The sequence below is a fragment of the Suncus etruscus genome, chromosome 7, assembly GCF_024139225.1.
Source record: "Suncus etruscus isolate mSunEtr1 chromosome 7, mSunEtr1.pri.cur, whole genome shotgun sequence".
Taxonomy (NCBI): Eukaryota; Metazoa; Chordata; class Mammalia; order Eulipotyphla; family Soricidae; genus Suncus; species Suncus etruscus.
The window spans coordinates 115,480,577-115,508,372 of record NC_064854.1 but is presented as its reverse complement, the minus strand read 5'-3'; the positions used below and the strand labels follow the sequence as shown (position 1 = coordinate 115,508,372).

Genomic DNA, 27,796 nt, shown 5'->3' with positions numbered 1-27,796 from the left:
CTTATGCCAGACTCCAAAGAAAGTTATGGATTTGCTAATTTGCTAATGTGGTCACAGTAATTGTTTTCAGTCATATTTATGATCTGATTGAATCTCCCAACAATCAATAACAATCCATTGATGTCACTGACTCTAGATTTTTATCCTAGTCAACTCACTTAGCACTCCCTTTCTCTAAGAGGTAGTCCTGCATATATTAACAAAGACCAAGAAATGAGTGCTATTGATGTATATACCTTACCCTGAAGAATTAGCTGTAGGAGAAGATTTAATGCTAGAATGAAGTGGGGGAAGAATAGACTAACAGGGCCATTTTGTACAGCATCAATATCATTAAAGTTAATGGAATTACATTGTGGTCATGCTCCAAAGGGATCTGAATGGAAGTTAAGCTCTTCTAGGGCCATTGATTTGCAAAACTTTCACTCAGCGCTGCCCATTGACATGTGGTGTATTGCAGATATGCAGAACATTTTAGAAATTGTTTACTCAAACTGCCAGTTAAGCACATTAAGGAATAACAATAACTGAATTCTTTAGAGGAGATGATCTACTTGAGAAAGTTTTCCATTGAAGGTAGCAGAAATTTCTGCTGTCTCACTTATATCACAAGGGACTTTTTGTTATGCAACAAAAAACTTTAGAGTTATTCCAGACTTTAGGGTGGGCTAATTCAGCATCCCAATCAAGTCATCAAAAAAAAAACAGGTTTTTTTTCTGTATCTGTCCTTTCAACCTCAATAACCACTTTATTCTGCAGAAAGTTGCCCTAGGAATTCTAAGTTACTTCCAGTGACTGTCAAGATTGCTGCTTTCAATCCAGGCAGTACTAAAGAAACCTAACTTCTGAGATTTGTGATTCTGCAAACCATTCGGAAGCTTGAAGCTATGGAATCCTTCCATCTCAGTGAGGTCAGAATTAAAATGATCATTATGGAAGAGAGAATTGATTTAGGCCATGAAGAAGAGAATCACAGATCCTGCCTCAAAATTAAACATACTGTTTTGTTTTTTACAACAAAATTAGTCACTGCTATTGAAAAGAAACATTAAAAAATATGAAACGCTTCATACTGACTGTTTTTAAACCACATTTTACTGGAATATTTTATATATGTGCCTGTGTCCATTTGCAAAAATATACTTAGATATTTTATGACTCTTTTTGCACAATATAAGCTGTTCTTAAACTTTGGCAGACCACCCAGCCTTCAAAAACTAAAACATTTTCTTACCTGATCTTTTATTAAAAAAAATTGCCAATCACTGGATCAAAATTCTAGATAGATAGATTAGGCACTTCCTCAATTTTCTGATTACTAAATGAAGAAAAATTGTACAAAGTATGATAATGACATAACCAGTATTTCCATAATATAACAGATGTGAGGAAACTATTCAAGTTCTAGGCTTTGGAACGGAGAACTAAATAGTTCAAGTAGGTTTGATTAATTAACTTCTGACCTTAGAATATAAACCAAATCAACAAATGCACTTAAAATAGAATTACATATCCTAAAGTAAGATCCAGTCTAATTTTGCTCCTGCCTACTTTTCTCTATCACCTGATCTTCAACAAGTTCCTGTATGTTCCTGCTATGTTTATGCCTGCTCTTCTTTCTCCTTTCATTTCCACCAACTGACTAGATTCTTACCATTACTCAGTTTTAATTGATGGCACTTTAACACCCAGTTTTCTTTTTTCACAGCACCCTATTACAACATTAATAGCTTTTCAATATTAGAGATGGTTTCACTTGTAATTTGGAAGCACAGAAAAACAGAAATGTTCCATGTATCCCAGCATCAAATGGTGCCTGAAACACAATAGGTGTTCAATAAACAGTGAGAGAAAGAATTAACCTGGACTCACAGGTTTTACAAGTTTCTTAATTATCCTGAATTACAGCATTTTTCTTAAAGATTGTTCTTAAGACTATTTATCACTTTCCTTGTTCTGCCAATAAGACCATCATTCATCAGTATTGTCACCCATCCTGTGATGATTCTGGCAAAATAAATTAACCATTGAATGTTAACAGCCCCACACAACACACACACACACACACACACACACACAAAACACACACACAAACAAAAACAAAAACAAAAAAACAGAAGCAAGGTACTAATGTCCTAGGAAACAGAAATAGTTTTCCATTAAGAGTAAGAAAATTTTCATTATCAGCCACTGAGAGCTCTTTAGAACTGGAAGGTTCTAGAAGGTAAACAGAGATGATTTCTAAGGTCAGGTTCTCAAAGTTGTACCATGTCTTGAGTTTCTCAACCATGGAGTTCCCCTCTAGTCACCTGATAACAAAGATAAACATAAAATCTCTTCAATTTTTCACATAGGTTAATAACTTCATCACAACTTTTTAGAAACTTATTACATCTGGAGATTTATAACATTTCACCAACAGGCAAGTTGAACCACAAATAAAAAGAGCTTCCCTGTTGGGTTGTTTTTACTGGATGCCATATTAAGAAAATGTATTTTGTTTTTGTTTTTGTTTTTGCTTTTGTTTGGGGGGAGGTGTCACACCGGGCAGCGCTCAGGGGATACTCCTGGCTCTATGCTCAGAAATTTCTTCTGGTACGCTAAGGGGACCATATGGGATGCTGGGATTCGAACCACCGTCCTTCTGCATGCAAGGCAAATGCCTTACCTCCATGCTATTTCTCTGGCCCAGAAAATACATTTTTAAGTAATAGGCCCAACAGTGGGAGATTTAAATATAAACACTAGGATAAATGATATCACCATGATGTTAAAGAATATTTAATGAGTTCACTCTGTTCCCTTAATGTTGTTTACTTTTCTAAACCACTTTAAAAGAGCTCAACATCTAAACAACTTAGTGTTTACTTTTCAGGTAACAAGAGTAATAATGAGAATAAACTATCTTGAAAAGAAGAGATTTCACTATCAGATTCTAAAAATATTATTTTTAAGCTGAATGAAACCTGAAATGTTTCCAACCTCTTTTGGGGGTGGTTTAGCCTTCTGAGATTTGGGATTAATATGAGCCAGAATGCATGAGAGATATTCATCTCTGTTTTCCTGATCTGGGCAGATGAATCACTTCTAGTAAATATTTCTGTTATGAGACTAGAAGTAAAGGATTGATGTCTCATGACATGTGAAGTTAAAATTTCAAAATTCGCCTTCCCCAGCACTAATATAATACATTTGGGGAAAGGAAAAGAATTTCTTACTGTGTTTAAGCTGAGAGCCATTATATATTCTAACCAACCCAGTATTTTTCACTCAGATGTCATTAGGAAAGTCATTATTCTAATTCATTCATGTCTGTAGCTCTGCAGGTTGCCATGTCAATTATTTATTAAATTAGTTTCTATCTGACCCAGAGTCAGCCATAAAATCTTTGCTTTTCCAAATGCTTTTCCAATCCTAAGAATTATTTTAGTAAAAGTTTTGACATGAAAATACAAAATCCCCTTAAATAGACTGAAACTTTACAATGGGATTGATGGAACAAGGTCAAACCATTATAAACAAAAATTAAAATGTATTTACATAAATAATTAAAACAACAGTTTTTAAAATCTGGGTAGAAATTTAAAGCAACCACAGAGTTTTCAAATATATAATTTGGGCCTTGGAGAGATAGTATAGACTGTAAGGCACTTGCATTGCACATGGCTGCTCATTTGACCCTTGTCACCACATTTGGTCCCCTATGCACTGCCAGAAGCAAAACTTGAGTACTAAATCTTGCAAGACTGAGAACGACCAGGTTTGGTCCCAAATACACACCACGAAATTATATTATGGGGTACTTTCACTATCAGAAATTAGAATGTAAGAATCTAAGAAACTAGCAATAAGCTAAAATTAAGAAAAACTAATGAACCATAAAATTATTTTTATGAAAAAATCTAGGGTGATAAAAAATGATAGTGATAGCTATACTTTATATTAATATTTATGTTTCCTTTAAAAATGTATGTCCAGGGGCCTGAGTAATGGCTCAGTAGTAGAGCAGTTCAATCCCTTTGCATCCCATATTATTACCCAAGCCAGGAGCAATTTCTGAGTACATAGCTATGAGTAACTCCTGAGCATCACCGAGTGTGGCCCAAAAATTAAAAAACAAACAAACAAAATGTATATCTAGTATCAAGGATATCATTAGCATATTATATATATATATATACAAGTTAAAACAATGTGGAGTCAAAAGACCCTGAATATTGTGGATATTTTATGGCATGATCTTGCTTCTTATTAAATTTATTATTGGTTAACCTCATTCCTACTTGTCTCCATATTTTTCAACTACACAGAATTATATTCTTTAGAGTACCCAAACCAGCCAGTAATTTGCTTTTATATTTTGATATATTTATTAGCAACTCCTGAGCACTGCTGGATGTAGTCTTCAAACATCCACAACAACAAAATAATAAACTCAAACATACCACAGGTTTAAACATTGAATTTAGAGGCAGATGCAAGTGTATTTGCATGTGGATGACCCAGGTTCAATTCTCAACATCCCATATAAACCCCTGATCACCACTGGGAGTGATTTCTGAGTGCAGAGTTAAGAGTACACCCTATGCACAATTGTGTGTAGGCAGAAGTTAAAATAAGATAAAAATTTGAGTTTAGAAGAAATGGATATATATATATATATACTTATATATAGTTCTAGAAATTTTAACATAGAATTTTCTTGCTAAATAAACAAAGTATAGTAAAAGTATGAATGTCTTTCCATATTATTTACCAGGCACCTAGTATTTCATACTACAATAAAAGCAGTCAATAACTGCTCTTACTGCATCAACAGAGATAAGATGATTCTAAATATTAATACAGTATGTTAGGTCTATAAAGTACATTTCCTTTCACAGGATATTTGATTTGATAGTAATTAAGCAAACGTTCATAGTATGATCATCAGGTGTAAAAGGTAATCTACTAAAATCTAGAAGAGATTAAAGATGCATCTGCAACATATGCCACATTTCTCGGTAACAATCTCAAAATAAACTTAACTGCAAAATATTAACTTTGCTGTACATCAGGGTCTCCAATTACTAAATGTATTAGGTAGCACTAATATAAAAGTAAACATCTAAAACATAATGTTTCAATAAATTGACAGAGCAGTATAACTGTTTACGTGTTAGTTAGATGATCTTCATCTGTATAATAAAGTTAATCAGAGCTAGTAATCTGTCAAATTTTTGCAAATAAACATTTTACTCAGCAGGAAAAATAATCCATATAAAGGGTGAAGCATATCTACATATGTATTTTACATACAGAGATACATCTAACTTCTCTTTGTATAGCTTTATTTTCTTATTGGATGAAAGGTACTTTTAGGACTAATGGACCACATTGAATTATGTGTTAGGTTTAGAAAGGTCTGTTGAATGTCAGCTTTCTACACTGTCAACAGGTTTTCTTAATCACTTAACCTCTGTAAGCTTTGTTTCACCAAATTAAAAAATATCAATGCCTCATTTGAGGTAGTAAGTTTTAAGTGACAACTAATAAATTAATAGCAACATACACTGAGATGCTCCCATATGGCAAGCATTATTTTAAGGCGTTTACATTTCCACCAACAGTAGATGAGTGTTCCTTTTATCCTTACATCCACACCATACTAGTTGCTTTCGTTCTTTTTTGATGTGCACTAGTCTCTCTAGAGTAGAGTGATATAGCTCATTGTTGATTTGATTTTTATTTCCCTAATGATGAGTGATAAGGAGCACTTTTTCATATACCTATTGGCTATCTGTATGTCTTTAAGAAAAAGTTTATTCATCTCTCCTCCCCATTTTTAATTATATTTGTTTATTAGTAAATTCTATAAAACTACAAAACCTTATCTTGGATATTAACTCTTTGTCATATAAGTGGTGAATAAATAAATTCTTCCAGTCTGTTGGGTGTTATTCTAGTCATTATTTCTTTTCTGATGCAAAGAGTTTAGTCCATTTGTGATCTAATCATTTTAATAGATTTATTTCTTGTCCAAGTTCTTCGGAAATCAATAGGGGCACTTCTCAAAAAATTAAGGATTGAGCTTCCAGATGATCCACTTATATGTAGTTCCTCTTATCAGCATCTACCCTGAGTCCCAAAACAATATTTCTGCTCTCATGTTCATTGTAGCAATATTCACAGTATCCAAGATCTAGAAACAACATTAGTGCCCAAGAACAAATAATTCGATAAAGAAACTGATGTGTGTGTGTGTGTGCGTGTGTATGTGTGTGTCCACAATCAAAGACTACTCAGATATATGAAAAGAGGAGATGATGCAATTTGTTGCTATGTGGATAAACTGGAAAGTATTGTGCTAAATAAATTCAGTTAAAAGGGAGCCAATGGGCCTGAGGCAACCCGTATTCGATCATCAGTATCCCATATGGTCCCCTGAGCCTGCCAGGAGTAACTTCTGAGCACCATCAGATGTGGCCCAAAACACAAAAAGAGGGGAGAGGAAAAAAAGAATAGCTGTCCCCATATTTGGGATAAAGAAACACAGTAAGATAGCAATAAATACCAAAACCAGAACTAGAGTTAGTCTACAGAACTGAACTTTACCTGGGGTTGAGATGGTTGGGAGGGGGTCCTGAGAACAATGGTAGAGGGAAGTTGACACTTTGAAGATGGTGTGATATTGTAACAATAAAAGCATAGACCTGTATTATTAACAGTATTGTTAAAACATAAAGCTTTAAATAAAAATATTAAAATATGGGGCCGGCGGTGGCGCTAGAGGTAAGGTGCCTGCCTTGCCTGCGCTAGCCTTGGACGGACTGCAGTTCGATCCCCCGGCGTCCTATATGGTCCCCCAAGCCAGGAGCGACTTCTGAGCGCATAGCCAGGAGTAACCCCTGAGTGTCACCGGGTGTGGCCCAAAAACAAAACAAAACAAAAAAAAAAAAACAAAAAAAAATTAAAATACAAACTAATAAAGGTATTTGCATGTGCTAATTCATTTGTCATAGCACTGCTAGGAGATAGGAAATCATTAAGGACAAACTTTATAAATGTGTGTGTGTGTGTGTATATATATATATATATATATATGTATATATATATATGTATGTATGTATGTATGCTGTATGTAGGAAAAGTTACTTTTTATAGAACCATTCAATTGGTAGGGACAGCCTTGGAAGTGAAATGTGCTTCTTTGTCAATACTTTTCAATCCTGGTAATGTCCATTATTTATCTCCAGGAGCCCCCATTCCATTTACCTTAATTTCTCATGAGTCTGACAAAATATAGGGAAAATTGAAACAGCAGAATATTTGGATGGCTTGGTTAATTTTTTCTTTTCCTAACACTATTTTTTGGTTTTTGAGCCACACCCAGGGATGCTCAAAGGTAACTCCAGGCTATGCGCTCAGAAATTGCTCCTGGCTTGGGGGACCATATGGGGTGCCAGGGGATAGTCCTTGGCTAGCTTGAGCAGGGCAGAAGCCTTACCTCTTGTGCCACTGCTCTGGCCCCCTTTTTCTAACACTTTTACCTAAATGGCATCTTGCAATAAAAATGATCAAATCACATATGGAAAAATCAATGTTCTGATACCTGTGCGGATGTTTGAAGGTTTGGAGAGAGAAAAAATATTTCTACAAACTGACTGAGTCAGGCAGTCTACAGATTTCTTCTCCTATTTTGAAAACCAGGTTTTCAGGGTTTCCCCTCAAGTCAACAGGCAGGGAAAGAGACACAGACACATGTAGATGCCAGAGAGAATAGACTAGACTAAAGACATTCACCGCCCTCCTCTAAACCAAACACTGATCACTGAAATTGTTTTTAGTTTACAGAACTCAGGCAAATTGGATTCATTTGGAGAAAGGTGAAGTAAATTGTAAGGCAATTCCACAAGATAAAAGCTATTCCATCGTAAAGATTCTAATTCTTCTAGCAGTAAATATATGCATTAGGTATAAATATAGGCATAGCACTTTTTGTCATGGCTTTAATCAAAGGATAAAAGTTCTCTGACAAATTACAGCTCTTGAAATTTCTTTCCAGATGAAAATGATAAATAACAGACAAGTAAAATTATTTTCATTTCCAATATAGGGGTTTCTCTTTCCTTTGCATACCAAATATTATGAAATAGTTTGGGTCGATAACCAGAGGCTATATGGATATCTCCTCATATTCTTATCTCTTGTGTGAGATTTCAAATCAGTAAGAATTACCAGCAATAATTTTAAATTCAGGAGTTTGGTCTCATTCCAAACCTACTGTATAAACAACATAGGAGGAAGATAGTTTCCTATTTAGCAAAAACTTACTTCAGGTACTATGAAGTATATTGTGAATTCAGATCTATGATTTTCTCATTAGACCCCAGGAGTAGAGCAGGGCTACAAATCTTAAGGTATAGCTTTTTTTTTCTCAACTAATGAAGCAAATTTTACAAGTTCAAACAACAAAATAAAAGTCCTGTGACCAAGAGAGCTATCAAGAATTAAGCTAAAATGTAGGGATTTATAGTGTGAGCCTTGCTACATAATAATAAATAAGCTCAGTAGAGGCACAATCGTTCTTAGTGCCAGATAGATTCTGAGAAAGTCTAGGCAATACATATTATATAGATAAGAAACACTGAAGTGAAAATTAAGATTGAGAACCATGTAGGCCAAGGAACAATTGATGGCTGGGCTATATGTCCATAGTGGTTTCTGCTTACCATAATATCAATCACTGATAGTACAAATAGAGTTTCTTCCATTTGAAAAATGAGATAATAGGTATCCATAGAGGCTAAGATGCCAATCAAATATCACATACACATAAAGAAATAAATCTATAGTACTATGGAATACCAAAATATATTCAATACCAGATTTTATTGAGAGTTAAAACATGTTCTATGTTCAAGATTTTAAGAGATGACCAGGTCTTTCTGGAGAAAACCTGTTTCAGTGTTGCAGAATTCTACTCAGTGAATAGAAGTTTTTTTCTAACAATGTTCAAATAACTTCTGTAAGCATTCTTTTTCTTGTTCTTCAATAACATTCTATAAAGCAATTACTAATATCTCAAGAGTTATTAAGAGGCACTTCCCACTGCATTTATAATATTAAAATTTTAAGAGAGGATTCAAGCACTATAAACAAAAATGTGAAGCAAGCTTATTCTATAAATAGTTCTTGTGAGATTCTGGATTACCTTTCTGCCATAAATCTCTCCTTAATTTATCTATAACACCTCCCACCAAAAGAAACACATAATAATTGCTCTAAAAGACAGCACACTTAGTAAGCAGCATAATTTTTAAAATACTGAGAAATGCCTTATTAGTTTACTCATTGGAATTAAACTATAGAAGATAATTGGGTATCTTAAATTTTAAAAAAAAATTGATCTTTGTCAGAGATACTTGAAACAATATGTTTTTTTTTTTAATCAGAGGTTCTTGAAAACTCAAAAGCCTGACAGCACACTGAAAAAACATATATTTTATATCTCTTAAAACTAACTGAAGTTTAAAAAATAGGGTTAAAAACTTAGATTTGAGGCCGGAGAGATAGCATGGGGGTAAGGTGTTTGCCTTGCATGCAGAAGGTCGGTAGTTCTAATCCCGGCATCCCATATGGTTCCCTGAGCTTGCCAGGAGTGATTTCTGAGAATAGAGCCAGGAGTATCCCCTGAGCGCTGCCGGGTGTGACCCAAAAAACAAAAAACAAACAAACAAACAAAAAACTTAAATTTGTTCAACCAAGTCATGCTTCATTATCATATCAATCCTCCCTACATCACAAAAGCATCATAATTTAAAATATGACCAAATCTAGGTCCTTATGGATAATATGGGAACAGTAACAACAACAAATGCATAAATAAAGGGTATTGAAGAATGCCTTGAAAGGAATCCATAAAGCAACAGGCCAGATTAGGAAGGTTTAGGCTTAGAAGAGCAATTTCAGAGAGCAGTGTCAGTACAACAGGCTGATACAACAGATCCCACTGTTCGGTGAAGTATATATGCCTATGGTGTTGTTTAACAGAGACCAAAAGCAAAAGACTGTTTTTCAAGTCTGCAGGGCATCCAAATTGTTATAATAATCACCTGGTGGACAGCAATGCTCTAGTACTTTTAAATGTAAAAAGAGAGGTATCAATCAATCAAGGAATAAGAGGTCACTTTTTAACTTTCACATTCCACTTTCCTGCTGCAAATACCTTACTGAGTAAGCTAGAGCCATTTTTGTTCTTTGCAAAGCAAAATTTATAGCCCCTGAAACAAACAAACAAAAAAAAAATAGTAAGTGGAACCATGTTCAAGAGGGCAACTCAGTGGTATGCCTTCACTTACAATAGCAACAGTTGCTTCTAGGGAAGAGATCATTACTGGACTTAATGCTATTACTAGCCAGCATGAGACAAAAATGGTTTAGAGCCCAGGCATCATGCAAACTAGCAAGAGTCAGGCATCACTGAAGGGAATAAAGAACACAGTTACTGTGCTTTCCACAGCAGGCTGTTCAGTGTTGCCTGGGAATGTGCAGCTGTGTTTCCAGTTGCATATTTCAAAATAGGAAATGATCATTCCTGAGCTGTAGCTAACAGAATCAGAAAGCTGACTAGTAAAGATTTGTTTCTTAGATGGAGCTGAATACTAGAAGGCTAGGCTTCCAAGGGTCAAGGTTACGTATGCCTTTACTACCTGGGATTTCATCACCATAAATACCTATTTTCTAAAAAGAATCATACGATTTGTTTGTGACCAATGATGATTATCAAATCTAAACCACAACAGTTGTAAATTGAATAAAGTATAAGAATTTAATCAACATAAGGACACACAAAAATTTGTGTGTTTGATAGTATGTAATAGTAGATAAATAAACATAAAACATTTTTTCAACTTCTTTACATCTGTGGGATGCCTTTTCCTGCATATCAGTTTATGGACTGGCAGGTACAATCAAAGTAGTAGACAGTAGTCCTTTACCTGTGGAACATTAATAGTTTGTAAAATAGTGAATGAAGACTGCTGAGTTCAACAATGTCTGATATAAGCATTTGGTCTAAGAAAAACACTTCAAAATATTGTCATCTATTGAAGATGTTATATTCTGTACATGCTGATTTTTCTCAGCTGTTTTATAACCTATAAAGTATTTGATAGGACACCTTTGATTGATATTGAGGAAATTCTGTGATCAGGGTGGAAATAAGTGATGTATGTCCAAGGAATGTAATATACTGATAAAAACCAGCAGTGTCGAGGCCAGAGAGATGGTAAAGGGGTTAGGGTATTTTTCTGCATGTAATCCCTTACAGAACCATATGAAATGCCTGGAATGGTACTCAGGTTGGTCTCATGTAAAGCAAGCTCTCTAGCCAATGTGTTACCACTCAGGCCCCATTGAACCCATTTTTATCCTCAGCACCACGCTGCTGAGAATGAGTTCTAAGTACAATGCCAACAGTCATCTCTGATACCACTAGGTATTGCGTATTGTCTAAAAACCCATATGTCAGAAAATTGGGATGACCAAAGAACTCACCAATGGTGTCAGAAAGTTTATACTGTGCTACTCAGTTATTTTAAGCTAAACTTAACGAGATTTTAGGAATGGTTTCTTTTTACTACTTTGAGATTAATTAAAAATCTATAAAACTAAATATTTTAATGTTATGACTTAGTGGTATTTTTGTTTTGTTTTGTGTTGGGGCCACACCTGGCAGCACTCAAGCATTACTCCTGGCTCTGCACTTAGAAATCACTCCTGGCAGACTCAGGGGACCACATGAGATACTGAGGATTGAAGCCAGATTGGCCACATGCAAGGGAAATAAATACCATACCCGCTGTGCTGTTGCTCTAGCCCCTCAGTGGATTTTTTTGTATTCAGTGTTTTTAGAACTTTCACAATGTTTATATATTTTCATCAATCCCTCCAATAAATCTTATACTCTCCATCCATTCTCTCCTTTCAACCTCTCATCTACTTTCTATCAATATTTACCAGCTGTTCATAATATTTTAATGTGCAATCAGAATTCTGAAGTAAAATTGTGTGACCAAAAACCAGAAGTATTCATATTAACTATAAATAATTAATATGCATGGATAATCAATCTATGCATTATTTTATATGACTTATGTGTCTCCCCTACTACCAATCAAGCCTTTACGCAGCACATGTTACTTTCAATGAATAAAATAATTCCATCAAATAGACATTGCATAATTCATATAACTGATCTGCTACTGTTGGAATTTACATTTGGATACTGGGTTTTAATATTTATGTTTTGAAATTTTTTTTGTTTTTTTGGGCCACACCCATTTGATGCTCAGGGGTTACTCCTGGCTAAGTGCTCAGAAATTGCCCCTGGCTTAGGGGGGGACAATATGGGATGCCTGGGGATCAAACCGCGGTCCTTCCTTGGCTAGCACTTGCAAGGCAGACACCTTACCTCTAGCGCCACCTCACTGGCCCCGAATCTTAAGAATCAATTTAGAAAGAAAAAAATACTAGTTTAAAACTTTTGTAGTATCTATATATTCAGAAACTTAGGCCTTTTAGGAGTTGGTGTACAGTGAGGTAGAAAAATCTTTAAGTCCCTCTTCCTTTATTACATCATGTCTCAGAGCAATCAAAATACTTTCTCTCATCTAATTCTCTCTTCATTATACGTAATTATATCCCACAGCATTTATGTTAAACATTAAAGTCATATGCAAACGAAGACCAAGAGAGAACTATACTTATTTGACATTGTTTGGTTCCTAGCATTCCCTTACTCTCACACAGCCAGGCTCATAGACTTAAAGCCCTAATTTATAAATTATAACATTAGCATCCCAGCTTGATTTGCTTCTGATTTCAAGCACCAGAAATAACAGCCTTTTCTATGATTTTGACTTAGGGAGTAACTGCACAGGAATTTGCATTTGTGCAAAGAAGTCTGAAACACAACTCCAGAATCAACCAGGATTTTATTCTTTTATTTCACTTTACGAGGAAAGCAGAGTCCATCTTAATAAATCCTTCTTCCTTCTTCTAGCTCATGTAAAAACCAATTTTTGAGCTCCACTGATTCAATTAGTTTAGAAATTTGGTATTAAATACAAAAGGAGGGCCAGAAATGGTTGGGTAGAGAGTGGAAAGTGAAGGTTTCTCAAAGAGAAACACTGGCTAGGATGGTTTTCCGCATCAGGTAGTCTTTTCCTCAAGAATAATAAAGAGAAGAACCAGAAGATTCAGGCTTCAAAGGGGACCCCAGTTCCCTTAGGCATACATGTTTATTATCATACATAAACTCCTTTGATGTAGGTTTTGTTTTAAACTATCCTAATTTACTTTCTGCTCAGCACTTGCACAACAATAATTGTATCAGAAAAGGTAAATGCCTTGTAAACTAATGGGAAACATATTGCTTGGCATAGTTTATAATGTCTGGATTTATGGCTCCAATGCTGAGGGTCTCTCTGACCTCCAAAATAACTTATTGAAACAATGTGCGGCAAATGACTTGCTGTGATTTTTTATTAGTTATCATAATTGTCCCCTTATTAATTTGTATGCACATAATAAAGCACTCACCTTCACAGTCTGTCCAGCTTCAGGACCATCCTAGAAGAGAGAAAAAAAAGAAGAGAACAGATAAATGGAATTTCCTTCTTATGCAGAAATACCACTGATTAATAATTTAGACCCAATTTCATTGTGTGTTAATTTATAGTATTCTCTTGGGAACCATTGACTTCAAATATATGGGACCAGACCATTTTCCATTTCCATTCAAGAATGGGAAGTTATGTATAAAATGACATGAATTATCCAGTGAGCCAATTCTTTTACTACTTTCCATATTCTTTTACTACTTTCCATGCTCTTTGCTCCTAGCAATGGCTTTAATTGCATTAAAGGAAGACTGAAAACATTTGAGGAAGTATCTTTAAAATCAGCCAAAACTAAACTACTGCTTGATTGCTTTCATTTTCTTTTTAAGAAATCTTAAAAAGATTAAAAATCTTAACATATAGATTAATAACATAACTAATTTAACAAGCATATAAACTATCTTATATTAAAGAAGGCATTCCTTGTTTCTAAAATTGGGGAAGAAAGGTAGAAATGTTCATGGTATATGGGGTCATTCCTAGACTGTTTCGTCTCTCAGGTTTCAAAAGCTCAACAAAATTGGTTTAGTAGAAAATAAATAACCTTGCCCAGCTTAGCAATAAACAAACACAAGTTCTTACTTTGTTTGGGACAACAGAATAAGCAGTACCATTCTAATCAGAAATTCTAGAATTAAATTAGAACACTATGGGATTTTATTTATTTACCAAAGCTTTAGACTACCTCTATAATTGAGACTTAAAGGGCCAATCTTGCCTTACTGTGGCCAAGATTAAGTTTAACTTTGTAATCAGAAGTTTTATAACTTAAGTTCATGAGCAATTAGTGGGTCAACAACAGTAAAATAGGAGAAATCAGGGGCCAGAGAGATAGCATGGAGGTAGGGCGTTTGCCTTTCATGCAGAAGGACTGTGGTTCAAATCCCAGCATCACATATGGTCCACCAAGCCTGCCAGGAGTGATTTCTGAGCATAGAGCTAGGAGTAACCCTGACCACTGCTGGATGTGACCCCACCCAAAAAAATAGGAGAAATCAGATATAAAAATAATTATCAGAGTACATAGAATCAGTAAAGATTACTTTTTGAATATTTGTCTACATATATGCATGTGTGTGGGAGTAGGAGAAATAGGATAAAATAAAACAAATTTGAAAATACTTTCTTAAGTTTGCTATCAAAAACAGTTTTATTCCATGTGATTAACTATGAATAACGTTAGATAGCCAGAAATGCTGTTTTCATACAAGTGTGGATATTCTAGTATTCCACTAAGCATTGGCCGGTTTCTTACCTACTTGCCTTATTTTAATCTCTCAGGAAATATAATTTACAGACTAAGCTTGATAAAACCACCCTCAGCTTAATGACTCACTCAATGATGATTCAATTGCTTTTACATATAACACAACATAACAAGTTAGGGAAACATTTGTTTTTCTGTAGTAGACCAGCAATTTTAGCCTCTTATAACTTGAAAAGAGTAACCTTCATCTACTTTCCTTGAAAACTAAAACTGATAAAGGGAAAAGTTGATAAAGGTGATAGGAAGAATAAAAATATTCATGTTCAATGAAACATGATTACAAGAGCTAAGATTAAGAACAATTCACTTCTTTGCAAAGTGTCATCAAATCGAAAGACTATAGTGGACTATATAACTATGCTAATATCTCATATACTTTCCAAAGGACCCACAACATGCTGTTATTGATATGCTCTATTTTCTTGGATGTTTGTCTCCTAGTTTATCTCTTCCCTTATTGAGAAGCATCAGCTCAACCTCTGTCAAAATATCTCCAGTGACTGAGAATCTTATTTCTATTCTAGGTATGACAATGATTAATTCATTTCTTATTTACCTATAATCAACCACCTCTGAAATTAAAGCTAGAAATAAAGCTCTTGCCTTTAATACCCTAAAAACAAATCAAAGCTAGAATCATGCCAAAAACACATTTTTATAGAATAAAAATTATTTTTCAGCTCTAGTTTCAGTAAATAATTTGGAATGTTTTATAGTCCATTAAGCTAGATATCTATTACTTAGATCTATTTTGTTAAGACTGCTATAGAAATCGCCTCATCTGATAGCTGATGTTCATTCTACAATACACTCTGGGACTAGGAGATAGAAAGGCTATTCTTTATTAGTAACTTTTTATGCTATTACATAAGGAAAAAACTACCATAGTTAATTTTTCAAAGGTAGGTAGGGACCCTTGGTGATGAATTTTGGGAAGCAATAACAAAAAATGTTAAAATAGACAATATATGACTGAAAAGTAATTGGTTTTTTTTTAACCAAACCCAAAGCAAAGAGCTAGACCCCCTAGTAAGGCAGTTCACAGGAAGGAAAAGTAAAGACTTTCTAAAACTCTAAGAATAAAGAGACTTTAAGAGCCCTATAGCTTTTTCCATGAATTGTATCCTAGCAATCACTTATCATTATAAAGGCAATGCTTAGATAGTTTGGAAAAGATCAACTGCCCAAACACTCCAGTTGCCTGGACCCTATTTTGGATTTGCAATCTGTTTGCCTTTATAGTTCTCTCCTTTCTGGAAAAGCCTTCTTTCAGTCTTGAATATGTCTTATTTTTTCTTAATAAAACTATTGTTAAAATTCTAGCTGAAAAGTCTTTTATGCAACAGAAGACAAGGTTTTTTTTTTTTTTCCAGTAGAGGTTGTGATGGACTTCTCTTTGTCTTGAAAAAGTACAGAGTTTTATCTCACCTTGAGAACCTAAATTGGTGAGTCATGGATCAACTGTCATGTCAAATAGATAAGTGGGGGCCGGGCGGTGGCGCTAAAGGTAAGGTGCCTGCCTTGCCTGCGCTAGCCTCTGACGGACTGCGGTTCGATCCCCCGGTGTCCCATATGGTCCCCCAAGCCAGGAGCAACTTCTGAGCACATAGCCAGGAGTAACCCCTGAGCGTTACTGGGTGTGGCCCAAAAACCAAAAAAAAAAAAAAATAGATAAGTGGATCTCAGGGGATGCTTGATGGCCACCTTAATGAATCTGGCAAGATTTTAGTGCTTATGTAAGTTAGGACCTCACATAGACTTCACCTTTTTTAAATTCTATGGACATACACTCCAACAATACTTGTGAAATGTCCCTTTAAAATAAGAAAGATTAATGCTAGGATTTTCAAAGAAAGAAAAAGAAATTTCTGAGCAACATGTATACTTACCTGCATAGCAAATGTGAGAGATGTCCCGTGGAAGTGTTTCTCCACCACCATACCAACTCTCTGGGTTGCCTGAAACAAATCAGCCACTTCATCAGGACGCAAGTCCTGAAAGCGATCCACTGGCCTCAGGGGACATACGAGAACATCTGTTAGTGAAGTCTGTTAAGGAACACTCTCCTTGTATTGGATAATATTTTCACCCCAAAGTTTATAGTCATAACATCAGTTCTCATTGACCCAACATCTGAAATCCTTGGCCCAAGGAATCAAGAAGCAAATGTTTTCAAGCAGCAAAAGAAATTCAATGTGAGTTTAAAAACATGTCTAATTACACTTTGAAGGAGACACTGTGGTGTGCTAGAGAAATTAATTTAAGAGAAAACAGACATTAGCATTCAGAGGGCCTCAAGTACTTCCTAAGATAATTATTTAAAGTGCCAACATCCATTCTGGCCCATTATCTCCAGATCCCTATTCTAAAGTTCTCTCTTCTCAAGCAGATGAATGCACTGTTGGAAAAAAAACACCTTGAATATCCAGTTGCTTTGGTTCACAGAGTATAATGACCAAAATTTTAAAAATCTAATACATCCTTGGGTAAATGGAGAAAAAGAAAAGCAATTGTGGTTTTATTTAATTTAGAAGAGTACAGGAATTCTAGGATACATGATTAAAAGACTTGTTATGTAGTTAAGCGAATTATGACAAGACTTCTGCAGGAATCCAAGTAATTACAGTTTCTTATTTCTTTACTGGTTATCTGGCCATAATAAATAACTGATCATTGAGATGTTATTTACGCAAGCAAACTATCAATGTATTCTATAAGACTGACAACTAACAAGTTTATAATATTGGTCTGAGAGAATTTCAAGCTCTAGCGAAAAGGATATAGCTTATATATTTGTTGTTGAAAATTAATTTATAATAACATTATAGTTCTCTTTTGAATTTGAATAGCTACCTGTACAAGTTTACATATGAATATGAATGAACATGTAAACACACTACATATAAGTATTTTATAATTACTTAAAGACCATGCATTACATAGTCGCTTATAATACATTTGTTCCAAGACCAATGTAAAATCCCCTCCATTAGTGTCTCCTAATTCCCACCCCTTCCCACCCATTCCCTGTCAATAACTTACTTTATATGCGTGTTTACAGGTAAGTGGTAATAAAATCATCTTTAAAAGCAACACAATAATCAAATTTATGAAAATTAATGTACCTTGTAGTGAAGTCATTAAGTCATTCTCAGGTTTGCAAGCAATTTGCAAGTTGATTTTATGGTTTTTGTTCTTATTGCTGCTCGTTTGTGTCTAAATATTAGGTGGCATTGAATCCACCTTCAGCTCTAAATTTGTTTATTCCTACTAAAATGACAATACTGAAAAAATATGGGATTATGGCATGGCTAAATATGTGGCTGCACTGTCCAAGAATTCCAAGTTCTTTGGCTAATATAGTGGATTTTAGGGGGGTCTTCCAGAATTAAAAGTATTCCCACACTCCAAAAAATTCTTCAGTTGATTTGATGTCTCTATGGAGCTCGGGCGTTGAGTGGTGAAGCCCGGTAATTGGTGAAGCCATGGTTGTGGGTGATGGGTGAAGTCAGTATGGCTTTGGCAGGGAAGAGACTTGGCTTGCCTTCTACTCCCGAGATTGCTGGCCAATATACTCATGATTTTTCATGGCTTGCTATATAACTCTTTTGATAATAGAGTGAGTCTATGGAGCTGGCACAATGCAGACATGATTACTCTCCCTACACATTTTTGTTTCATTTCCAGGTACCAGGACCAGAAAAAAGTTGTTACTATGTCTTTTCTTGTTCAATTTTTCTTTTTCTTTTTTTTTTTTTTTTTAAGAATGCATGAATCTGGGCCCGGAGAGATAGCACAGCGGTGTTTGCCTTGCAAGCAGTCGATCCAGAACCAAAGGTGGTTGGTTCGAATCCCGGTGTCCCATATGGTCCCCCGTGCCTGCCAGGAGCTATTTCTGACAGCCAGGAGTAACCCCTGAGCAACGCTGGGTGTGGCCCAAAAACCAAAAAAAAAAAAAAAAAAAGAATGCATGAATCTGCCCAGAGCTCAGCAACTAAAGGGTACAATAAAACAAAAATTTTGCAATTGCAAGTCTTACTAGACTATCATTTTAGCTCATCATACTATATTTGGAACTTAAGACTCTGGGGAAAATATATGGTTCATTTGAGTGGATCTGAATTCCAGAAGAGAAGGGAGGAAAGGGATTGAGGGTAAAACATTAATTTCCCTCATTATCAGAAAATACGTGATAATGGAAAACTTGAAAAAAAAAAACTAGCATTTTTAAATCTAAGTTCATTTTCAAAAGAGGAGAAGGGAGGCCTTTACCCACAGGGCATCTTATACTTAAAAAGATAATTATCCTTTATGACAGGACTGCTTTATTATCATGGGCCAATGAAGCATTTTAAAATGAAAAATTTCTTTTATTTCCTTTAGCAGATTGCCAGTCTCCACTCCCTCTTAACTGCTTCCTCATGGTAAAAAAAAAAAAAAAGAGGCCCTTTACTTATCCTCCTCATGCCTGCATAATTTATACCCCAATAAAGGTCTTACTTTACCAAACCATAAGAAGACGACAACTTTGCAAACTCATTAATACCCATTGTTACTGTGGTAAATATATGTCTACATAACAATTTGATGAAAAAGACATTTTATTCAAAATATTGCTTAAGATAAAAATTGGAGGAAGAAACTTAGGATTTTTATTAAATGGAATCTGAGTAATATCCTGATATCTGAAAGGCTTTTATCAATGAATTAAAAAATTTTAGTATTTTCTATTTGTCTTATACTATATAGAATATGACAAAAATATACTAAAATATTTATGAAATTGAGGAGTCAGAGAGACAGTATATGGCTAAGGCTATCTTGATTGCCATGTATACAGCCTACACTGGTTTAGTCCTTGGTACCACCATTTGGTTCCTTAAGCATTGCTAACAATGATTCCTGAACATAGAAAAAGGACTAAGCCTTGAGAATCACTGGATGTGACCCCACCCCAAAAGTTTATAAAATTAAATCAAAATGACTGAATCTATATTTTATACTGTATGTCCCAACCACAGGATCATATATCACTCATACTGTGACTAAACATCAGTAATAGTTACTCAAATGTAGCAGAACAGGTTAATGGGTTAAGCACAATTTTTGTGAGCATTTTCACAATCCAATTTATGCAACACCATCCATTTATATTTATATATCCCCCCAAATCTAAACCGTTTGTTAAGAATATAACTTATCTGTATATAATACACAAACATACATATGTATAATTTAAAAGTATTTGTATTTCAACCCAGAAACTAGTAGCATAAGTTTTGTTGGGGAAAAATAAGCATATACAAAGTACACAGTTATATGCAAACTACAGTAAGATGGTATAGAGATACCAGTTAAGGGTGTTTACTACATTGAACAAGTATTCCATATGGCTGATTAATCTCTTCTGTAGGGCCCTGAAGGCTAACTAAACATCATAATGTAAGTGACTTACAAATGGGCTTCACAGAACTTTACTGAGAGATTGATGCATCAGAAGTATATAGAACGAAACTCTAGATTTTTTTGGGTGCTGTGTTGACCTGGAAAATGCAGATTAATAGCTCACTAGACCATACTTCCTCTAAACCAATTGATGCACTAATTAGGAATCATAAAATTAAGCATCTTTAAAAGAACTCTATGTCTTAAAAACTTAGCATTTGTCCATTATAAAAACTTACTTCAGATATATAATTCAGCATATTTATAGCTAAGATATAGAAAGAATTAATATGCCTAATAACAGGTGATTGTACAAAGAACATGAGGTATATTTACACAATGGGAAAGTATTAAGGTATCTGAAAAGATGAAATCTTGCCTTTTTATTTTATATATCTAATGAGAAGTTCATGCATCTATATATAGTGAATTTCACATTAAGTAAAGTAAGTCATAATGAGAGAGACAGATACTGGCTAATTTCACCACTATGTAAAGAGACAATATAAATAATCAAAGGAATGAAATTAATATGCAATATCCAATGAAAACGAATCCACAGACTGAACACAAACATGACCTTGACAAAAAGGTGGAAAGGTTGGTTGGAGGAGAACAGAAAAGGCCCAATGAATTACGATGAAAGTTATTATGAGACTTTGGTGGTGGCATTGTAAAATTGTAGTTTAAGTTATTTAAGCATTTTTATAAACCAATTTACTCAATAAAATAAATTTAAAAAGTATTAAAATGTGTAGAAAAGAACCTATGAGTTCACTTTATCACATGGTATGCCTTGTTTCCTGCTCCTTAAATCTCTATATACCTTCTATTCTCTTGATCACCCTATATTTCCCACATTTGCCTTATTTCTTTTACTCCAGCATTCTAAGATTTCTACTAGATTTGAGACCATTGTCCTACATCTGTGTTCTTCCTAGAATTTAGATCCTTTGTAATTTCCTTATGGTCACTTTTATCTTTTTCTTATCATGCAGACTACAGTGTAACTCTCTCAAAGAACCATTAAATAACACGAAGTTAAACATTTACTCAACCATAATTGCCTATTTAAATGTAGCCCATTTTCATAAAAGTAAAGACTTGATCTTGGCTACTGCTACTTCATAACTGACTAGAACACCAATGACAAGTATAGCTAAAATAATATATCATGATCCACATTCTCAGACCAGTGGCTTCTGAGTACCAAGGCCCAAACAAAATAGATGAGAAAAATGTATTTACTTTTCAGTAATCTCTTCGTAATGGAGAGAATTTTCAAATATTAAATTTTAATTAAGAGAGAATTTTTCCATAATATTTTAAAGTAAAGCTGAAAATGAGGTCAGGAAATATAAACTCATGTTAACGTTTTTATTATAATGCCAGACATAATAAAATCTATTTTAAAAAGTATTATATAGCCTAATAATTTTAATTACTCAATCTCAGAAAACTGCATTTATAAAAATAATTATTTACACTGAGATAGGAAATGCAATCAATTTATCCGCTGAATATTGGTGTTGATTTAATATGTCAATGCTGTTTAGGATTAGGGAATTAAAAAGGCAAATAAAATGTTTCCTTGTGTTTTCAGGCCAAAATAAATGTAAAGGAAGAGATAACTGCAAAGAAAGAGATCATTACAGTACTATAGGAGCCAGGGATGTAGTGAAGCTTAAACGAACAGTCAATATAGAGGAAAGCTGAGTATTTTAGTGTCATGAGGGTTTTTTTGTTGTTTATTTGTTTTTGTTTTGGGGCCACACCCGGTGACGCTCAGGGGTTACTCCTGGCTATTTGCTCAGAAATCGCTCCTGGCTTAGGGGACCATATGGGACTACCGGGGATTGAACCGCAGTCCATGCTAGTCTAGGGCAGGCAAGGCAAATGCCTTACCACTCTGTGCCACTGCTGCAGCACCAAGTTTTTTAAAGTTCTATAATAAATATGGCTAACCCTTGAGTAGGATGGATTATTTTATTACTATTTGAAATTGTTAATATACGAATAACTGTCTTAAACAGATTAGACAACTTTTATACAAGGAGTTGGATGCCAAAAACTTATCCATCATAGTGGCAGACAATACCAAACAGGTGAGGGTAGCTCTGATCCAGTAAACTTTATTTTAAAAAGATGGATCACAATTGGCCTTTGGATGTTAAGGTGGGCTTTCATTTTGAGGAATTATTCTAGAAGAGGCAATCTAGAGAATTAACAGTATTTTTGTATTTTCCTATTCCTATCCTGAGAACTCTAATGCTATCCTATTGTGTTTTGAATAAAGATCATTATGGTATATTTAAAACTAATATTTTCTCAAAAAAATGCTTGAACATTATAGAACATGTCATGACATTGTGTTGTTGCACTTTCTCATTTTTTTATTGCAAAAACATGAGAATTTTTGATACAAAGTACCACCAGAAAATGTGTTATGAGAAAAGCTTCATGCCAAAATTATGATTCTATATGAGTATGTATAAATGAGGTGTGTTCTATGAAATGATAGAAATAATTATCTATTAAAAAATCATGGGCCGGGCAGTGGCGCTGTAGGTAAGGTGCCTGCCTTGCCTGCGCTAGCCTAGGACGGACCGCGGTTCAATCCCCCGGCGTCCCATATGGTCCCCCAAGAAGCCAGGAGCAACTTCTGAGCGCATAGCCAGGAGTAACCCCTGAGCGTCACAGGGTGTGGCCCAAAAACCAAAAAAAAAAAAAAAAAATCAAAAGATCTTCAGAATAATGAGGGTGATAAAATTGTGTATTAAAATAAAAAGATCTTTGGATCATGAGAGCGATAAAGTAGTGTATTAATCATAAATTAAATTAAGAATAAATATATATTTTTTTTGGTTTTTGTGTCACACCCGGCGGTGCTCAGGGGTTACTCCTGGCTGTGCGCTCAGAAATAGCTCCTGGCAGGCACGGGGGACCATGTGGGACACCGGGATTCGAACCAACCACCTTTGGTCCTGGATCGGCTGCTTGCAAGGCAAACACTGCTGTGCTATCTCTCTGGGCCAAGAATAAATATTTTTAATAAAAATAAATACACAAGCTTTGGAAGAAAATACCATACTGCCTGGAGACTGTGGGTATCATGTGCTACATGTTTTTTCAAGATAAGCTCAGGGAACACAAATTAATATTGAGGAATAGCAGGCTGCTCTTGTAATCCTATCACTACTACTTCTATGGCAATTGTTGAATATAATATCACAGAAGCAGTAAAAATAAATTGGAGATTAAGGTATTATTAATGGGAAAATCTCATAATAAACACAAACTAGATCAATGCATTTGCTTTTGGCTCCGTTTTCTAGTGAATAGTTAATCTATAGATAAATTTCAAAGAATAATTATACTTAATTTAATTACTGTATGTTTATATAATATTTGTCATATAAAAATTGTGGAGGAGGTTACTTAATGGGATTCAGGTTTCACTCTATAATGTAGAGCAGAGAGAGACATACGTTTTAATAATGAGAAAGGAATAATTAAAATTTAGTTCATATGATTGACAAAAATTTACTTGAGGAACATCAAAGATTTGTAGAGCAGATGAGATTTAAAGCTGATTTTATAAAAAAAAGTCTATAAAAATTCAATAAGTGAGTACTTTGGCAATCATCTAGGCATCCCACAACCAAAGTCTCTTCTCAGTCCAGGGTTTGTCAGAAGACTTAGAACATCAAGATGAATAGCACAGTGTAACCTTGAAGAGTTCATACTCTATGGTACAAACTGTTTTGCAGTATAAGCAAATGATTACAACACAGAGATATGAGCATTATCAGTAGAAAGAGGTACATAATATTGTGAAAACACAGAGGAGGCAGAATCTAACTGTGTCTATGAATTTAAGAGAAACTCTTAAGAGTTTATTATTTTAAAGTCAGGAAAGAATTTATTATGAAGTCAGGAAAGAATCTCCTATATAAACTTTGCCATCCTCCTCATAAATAAATACTTTCCCCATCTGAAATAGGATGAAGTTACTTCATTTGTAAAAAGAGAAAAATATTCCACTTGTTCACTTTTGTAACAATTTTTTTCTGAGAACATGTTAGAGAAGAATATGTTGGAAAGACATTAGCTGTCACTAAGATGGAGCAAAGGGCTAGGGGCAAAACGATCTGGTCCCACAGAGATATCTTCTAGACAATAAAAACTCTGTACTTCTCCAATACCTTAACTTAACACTAAATTGGTTTTTAAGTTAATAAATAGTACTAAGAGTCAATAGACAAAACAAACAAAAACCATTTGCTCAAAACTTGTGGTACATTTCAAAAGAAGTTATCAGCATTTCTTCTTTGGCCAAAATCAGTTTCATTTATAGATGTAATCTTATTTATTTATTTATTTATTCATTTATTTATGTATTTATTTCCAACAAAAATACTACTGTAACCCAAAATTTTCTCATGAATAAGTTATTATTCATGGAGAATAAGAAATATACTCAACACTACATATCCCAAAAGAGACTAAATTTGACCCAAAGATTATTCAATTCTAAATATCATAAATACAGTTTTCATTAATTAGTTTTTACTTATTATGTTACCATTAAAACTTGTCCTGCCTTTGCAAATTTCTATGTTCATGGAAGAGAATTAAGTGTTTTATGATTTTGTTTATAGAAATGAGCTTACATGAAGGATAAGTGGTGGTGAGATTCTGGACACTAGTAAGATGAAGTGGACTATTTGGTGGTAAGTACGGTGTCAGAATGATGAATGTATGAAAAATATGAACAGGTTTGTAAATATAGGTGCCTCAGTAAAAATAGTGAAATTGAAAAAAAATAAACAAGTTCTCAAAATATCTTTGATATCTAATGAAGACAGATGCATACATATGTAAAGTCATGGTATTTTAGATATGGTCTGAAACTTAGAATTTATCCATTTTATAACTTCTTTTTGGATAAAAATTTCTTTAATTTTTATTTTAACAATTTATTTTCTCAATGCTGTGAAGTTAGTTAAGGTCACAAGTGGATTTGAAGCTCAGTTGTTCACCTTCCAAATCAACTAATTTCACTGCACACAAGATAGAAAAATATTTCGCTTCTGTCACTATGTTTCAATGTTAAACTATGACAGATATCAATAATATAATATACAAGTTTCTTTTTGATAGCCAGAGAATTAACACCCTTGTCAAACCGAAATTTGAACTGTGCACCATCATTCAACATGAAATGGGACATACTACTCATTGTTGCATTTTCATGACCTGCAAACTCTTGGAGAACCGTGAAACAGTTTAGGCTTATGAAGTCACGAACTAAGGTAAGATATTATAAAACTGCTAATTTGCTCAAGTATACCAAATGTTCATTATATAGTACTTTTTTAATATCTTTATTTAAGCACCATGGTTACAAACATATTTGTAGTTGGGTTTCAGTAATTTTTATTCAAAATAAATTCGATGACTTCAATTTTTCTCATCGTGAATAATTTATGATTATAAAAAATTTATGGACATTTATATGACAAATATGAACTATTTAAATATAGAGTCATGACAGAGAAATGAAAATGTACTTATTCAGGTGATTAATTAAAGACAGCAGACTATGATTTTGAGTTGCTCAAACTTGCTTCCACAACTTTTTTCTAACTGAAGGAATCAGAATATAAAAATCACAAAAATAAACTATCAAAATATCGTTGATTCTGATGAGACTGATTAGAAAGTGTAGATATGAATATGGAGGAAGTCAGTATCAAATAATAAATGCAGAATTAATCATTCTTCTGAATTAATAAAAAAAAGAATCAGTAGTCATCTAAATTTAATGTAGATCAATATGTAGTTCAGTGATAAGCAAAAAACTTCCCTGGCTGTAATACATAAAGATACTGTACACAGATACCTTGCTTTAACAAATAAACCTAATTCTTTCAAATGATTTTTTTTTTTGGTTTTTGGGCCACACCCTGTGATGCTCAGGGGTTACTCCTGGCTATGCGCTCAGAAGTTGCTCCTGGCTTCTTGGGGGACCATATGGGACGCCGGGGGATCGAACCGTGATCCGTCCTAGGCTAGCGCAGGCACCTTACCTCCAGCGCCACCGCCCGGCCCCCTCAAATGATTTTTAATACCACTGAGAAAATGAAATAAAATAGAATGAATAGTAAGACAGTTTTTAAAGAGAAAATTCTACTTATTTTATTTAAATGCACATTTGCAGAACTTTGGATAAAAGCAGTGGCATCTCAAAATGTTATCCACTATTTACAGTGAGGTATTTCCATTAATATTTTTTTTTACCAGAAAAGCAAAAATATTACTTCTTAAATTAAGAAATACAACTGATTGGAAGTTAAATTTTTCTAGTTGGACCTCATCTTCTGTCACTGCTCTTTTTTATAGACATATCCATTCGCTGGACATCAGCTGTTATCTCTTGGATAATTGTGATTGGATGGAGCTCAGAGATTTTGACCAAGAACTTGTGTCTAAACTTTTATGTCACTGAGGGCTAGAGAATTTAGAGCCCCAAACTGTTATTTCCATTAACATAGCAGCCAGCTCTGTTGACTGTGCTATTCATACTCTGTACTACAGATCAGAAGTGGCAGAGTGAGCCACAGAACAAGTTTGTTAAATAGGTTTTATCGCTTCTCTTAAGTTCAATAACTTGTAGTAGTAGTAATAATCAAAGAGATTCTGAAATCTTGATTGGGATAAGATATGGAGAATGGAAAAAATGTATTAGTTTGGGATGACATATCAATGTGCATAGCAAGTATCTGCAATTCACCAATAAGAAAGCAATGTAGGGGCCAGAGCAATAGATAGTACAGTAGTGGGGCATTTTCTTTGCATATGGCTGACCCACGATGAATGTGGGTTTGATCTCTGGCATCCCATATGGTCTCCCAAGTCAGGAGCAATTCTGAGCACATAGCCAGGAGTAACCCTTGAGTGTCCACAGATATGGCAAGTAAGAAAAAGAAAAGAAAGAAAGCAAAAGAAAGAAAAGGGGAAGGAAGGAAGGGAGGGAGGGAGGGAGGGAGGGAGGGAGGGAGGGAGGGAGGGAGGGAGGGAGGGAGGGAGGGAGGGAGGAGAAAGAAAAAGAAAGCAATAGAAATATTTTCTAAGACTTCCATTTTCCATTCTAAATGATAAGACAGTCATTTCAAGATTCTGCAATGTTTCTGAGAATTAACTTAAAAAATCTAGTATTTCACTGTTTTTGTTCTTAAGATAGGTAAAAGTATGTGGAATTTAAATCATTCTGGTGGAGGAATACTGAAAAATAAATGTAACTGCCATTCAAAAATACTTATCCCTAATATGCTGCATAGGGGTAAAAGCACACTTAGGTGACAATGTTACAAAAATGTTCTTTGGAGTTAAGAGTGTCAGAAATATTGCAGTAGA

The 27,796-nt window shown here is 34.5% G+C and overlaps 1 protein-coding gene across 1 annotated transcript in view; it reads right to left on the bottom strand.

The window, feature by feature from the left end:
* Positions 1 to 27,796, bottom strand: part of FHIT (fragile histidine triad diadenosine triphosphatase) — a 914,518-nt gene that overhangs the window by 301,563 nt on the left and 585,159 nt on the right. The window contains exons 2-3 of the mRNA XM_049777424.1: positions 16,822 to 16,967; positions 13,586 to 13,615 (exon numbers count right to left, since the gene is read on the bottom strand). Of these exons, the coding sequence (XP_049633381.1) occupies positions 13,586 to 13,615; positions 16,822 to 16,967 (176 nt within the window). The remainder of the gene's footprint in view (positions 1 to 13,585; positions 13,616 to 16,821; positions 16,968 to 27,796) is intronic.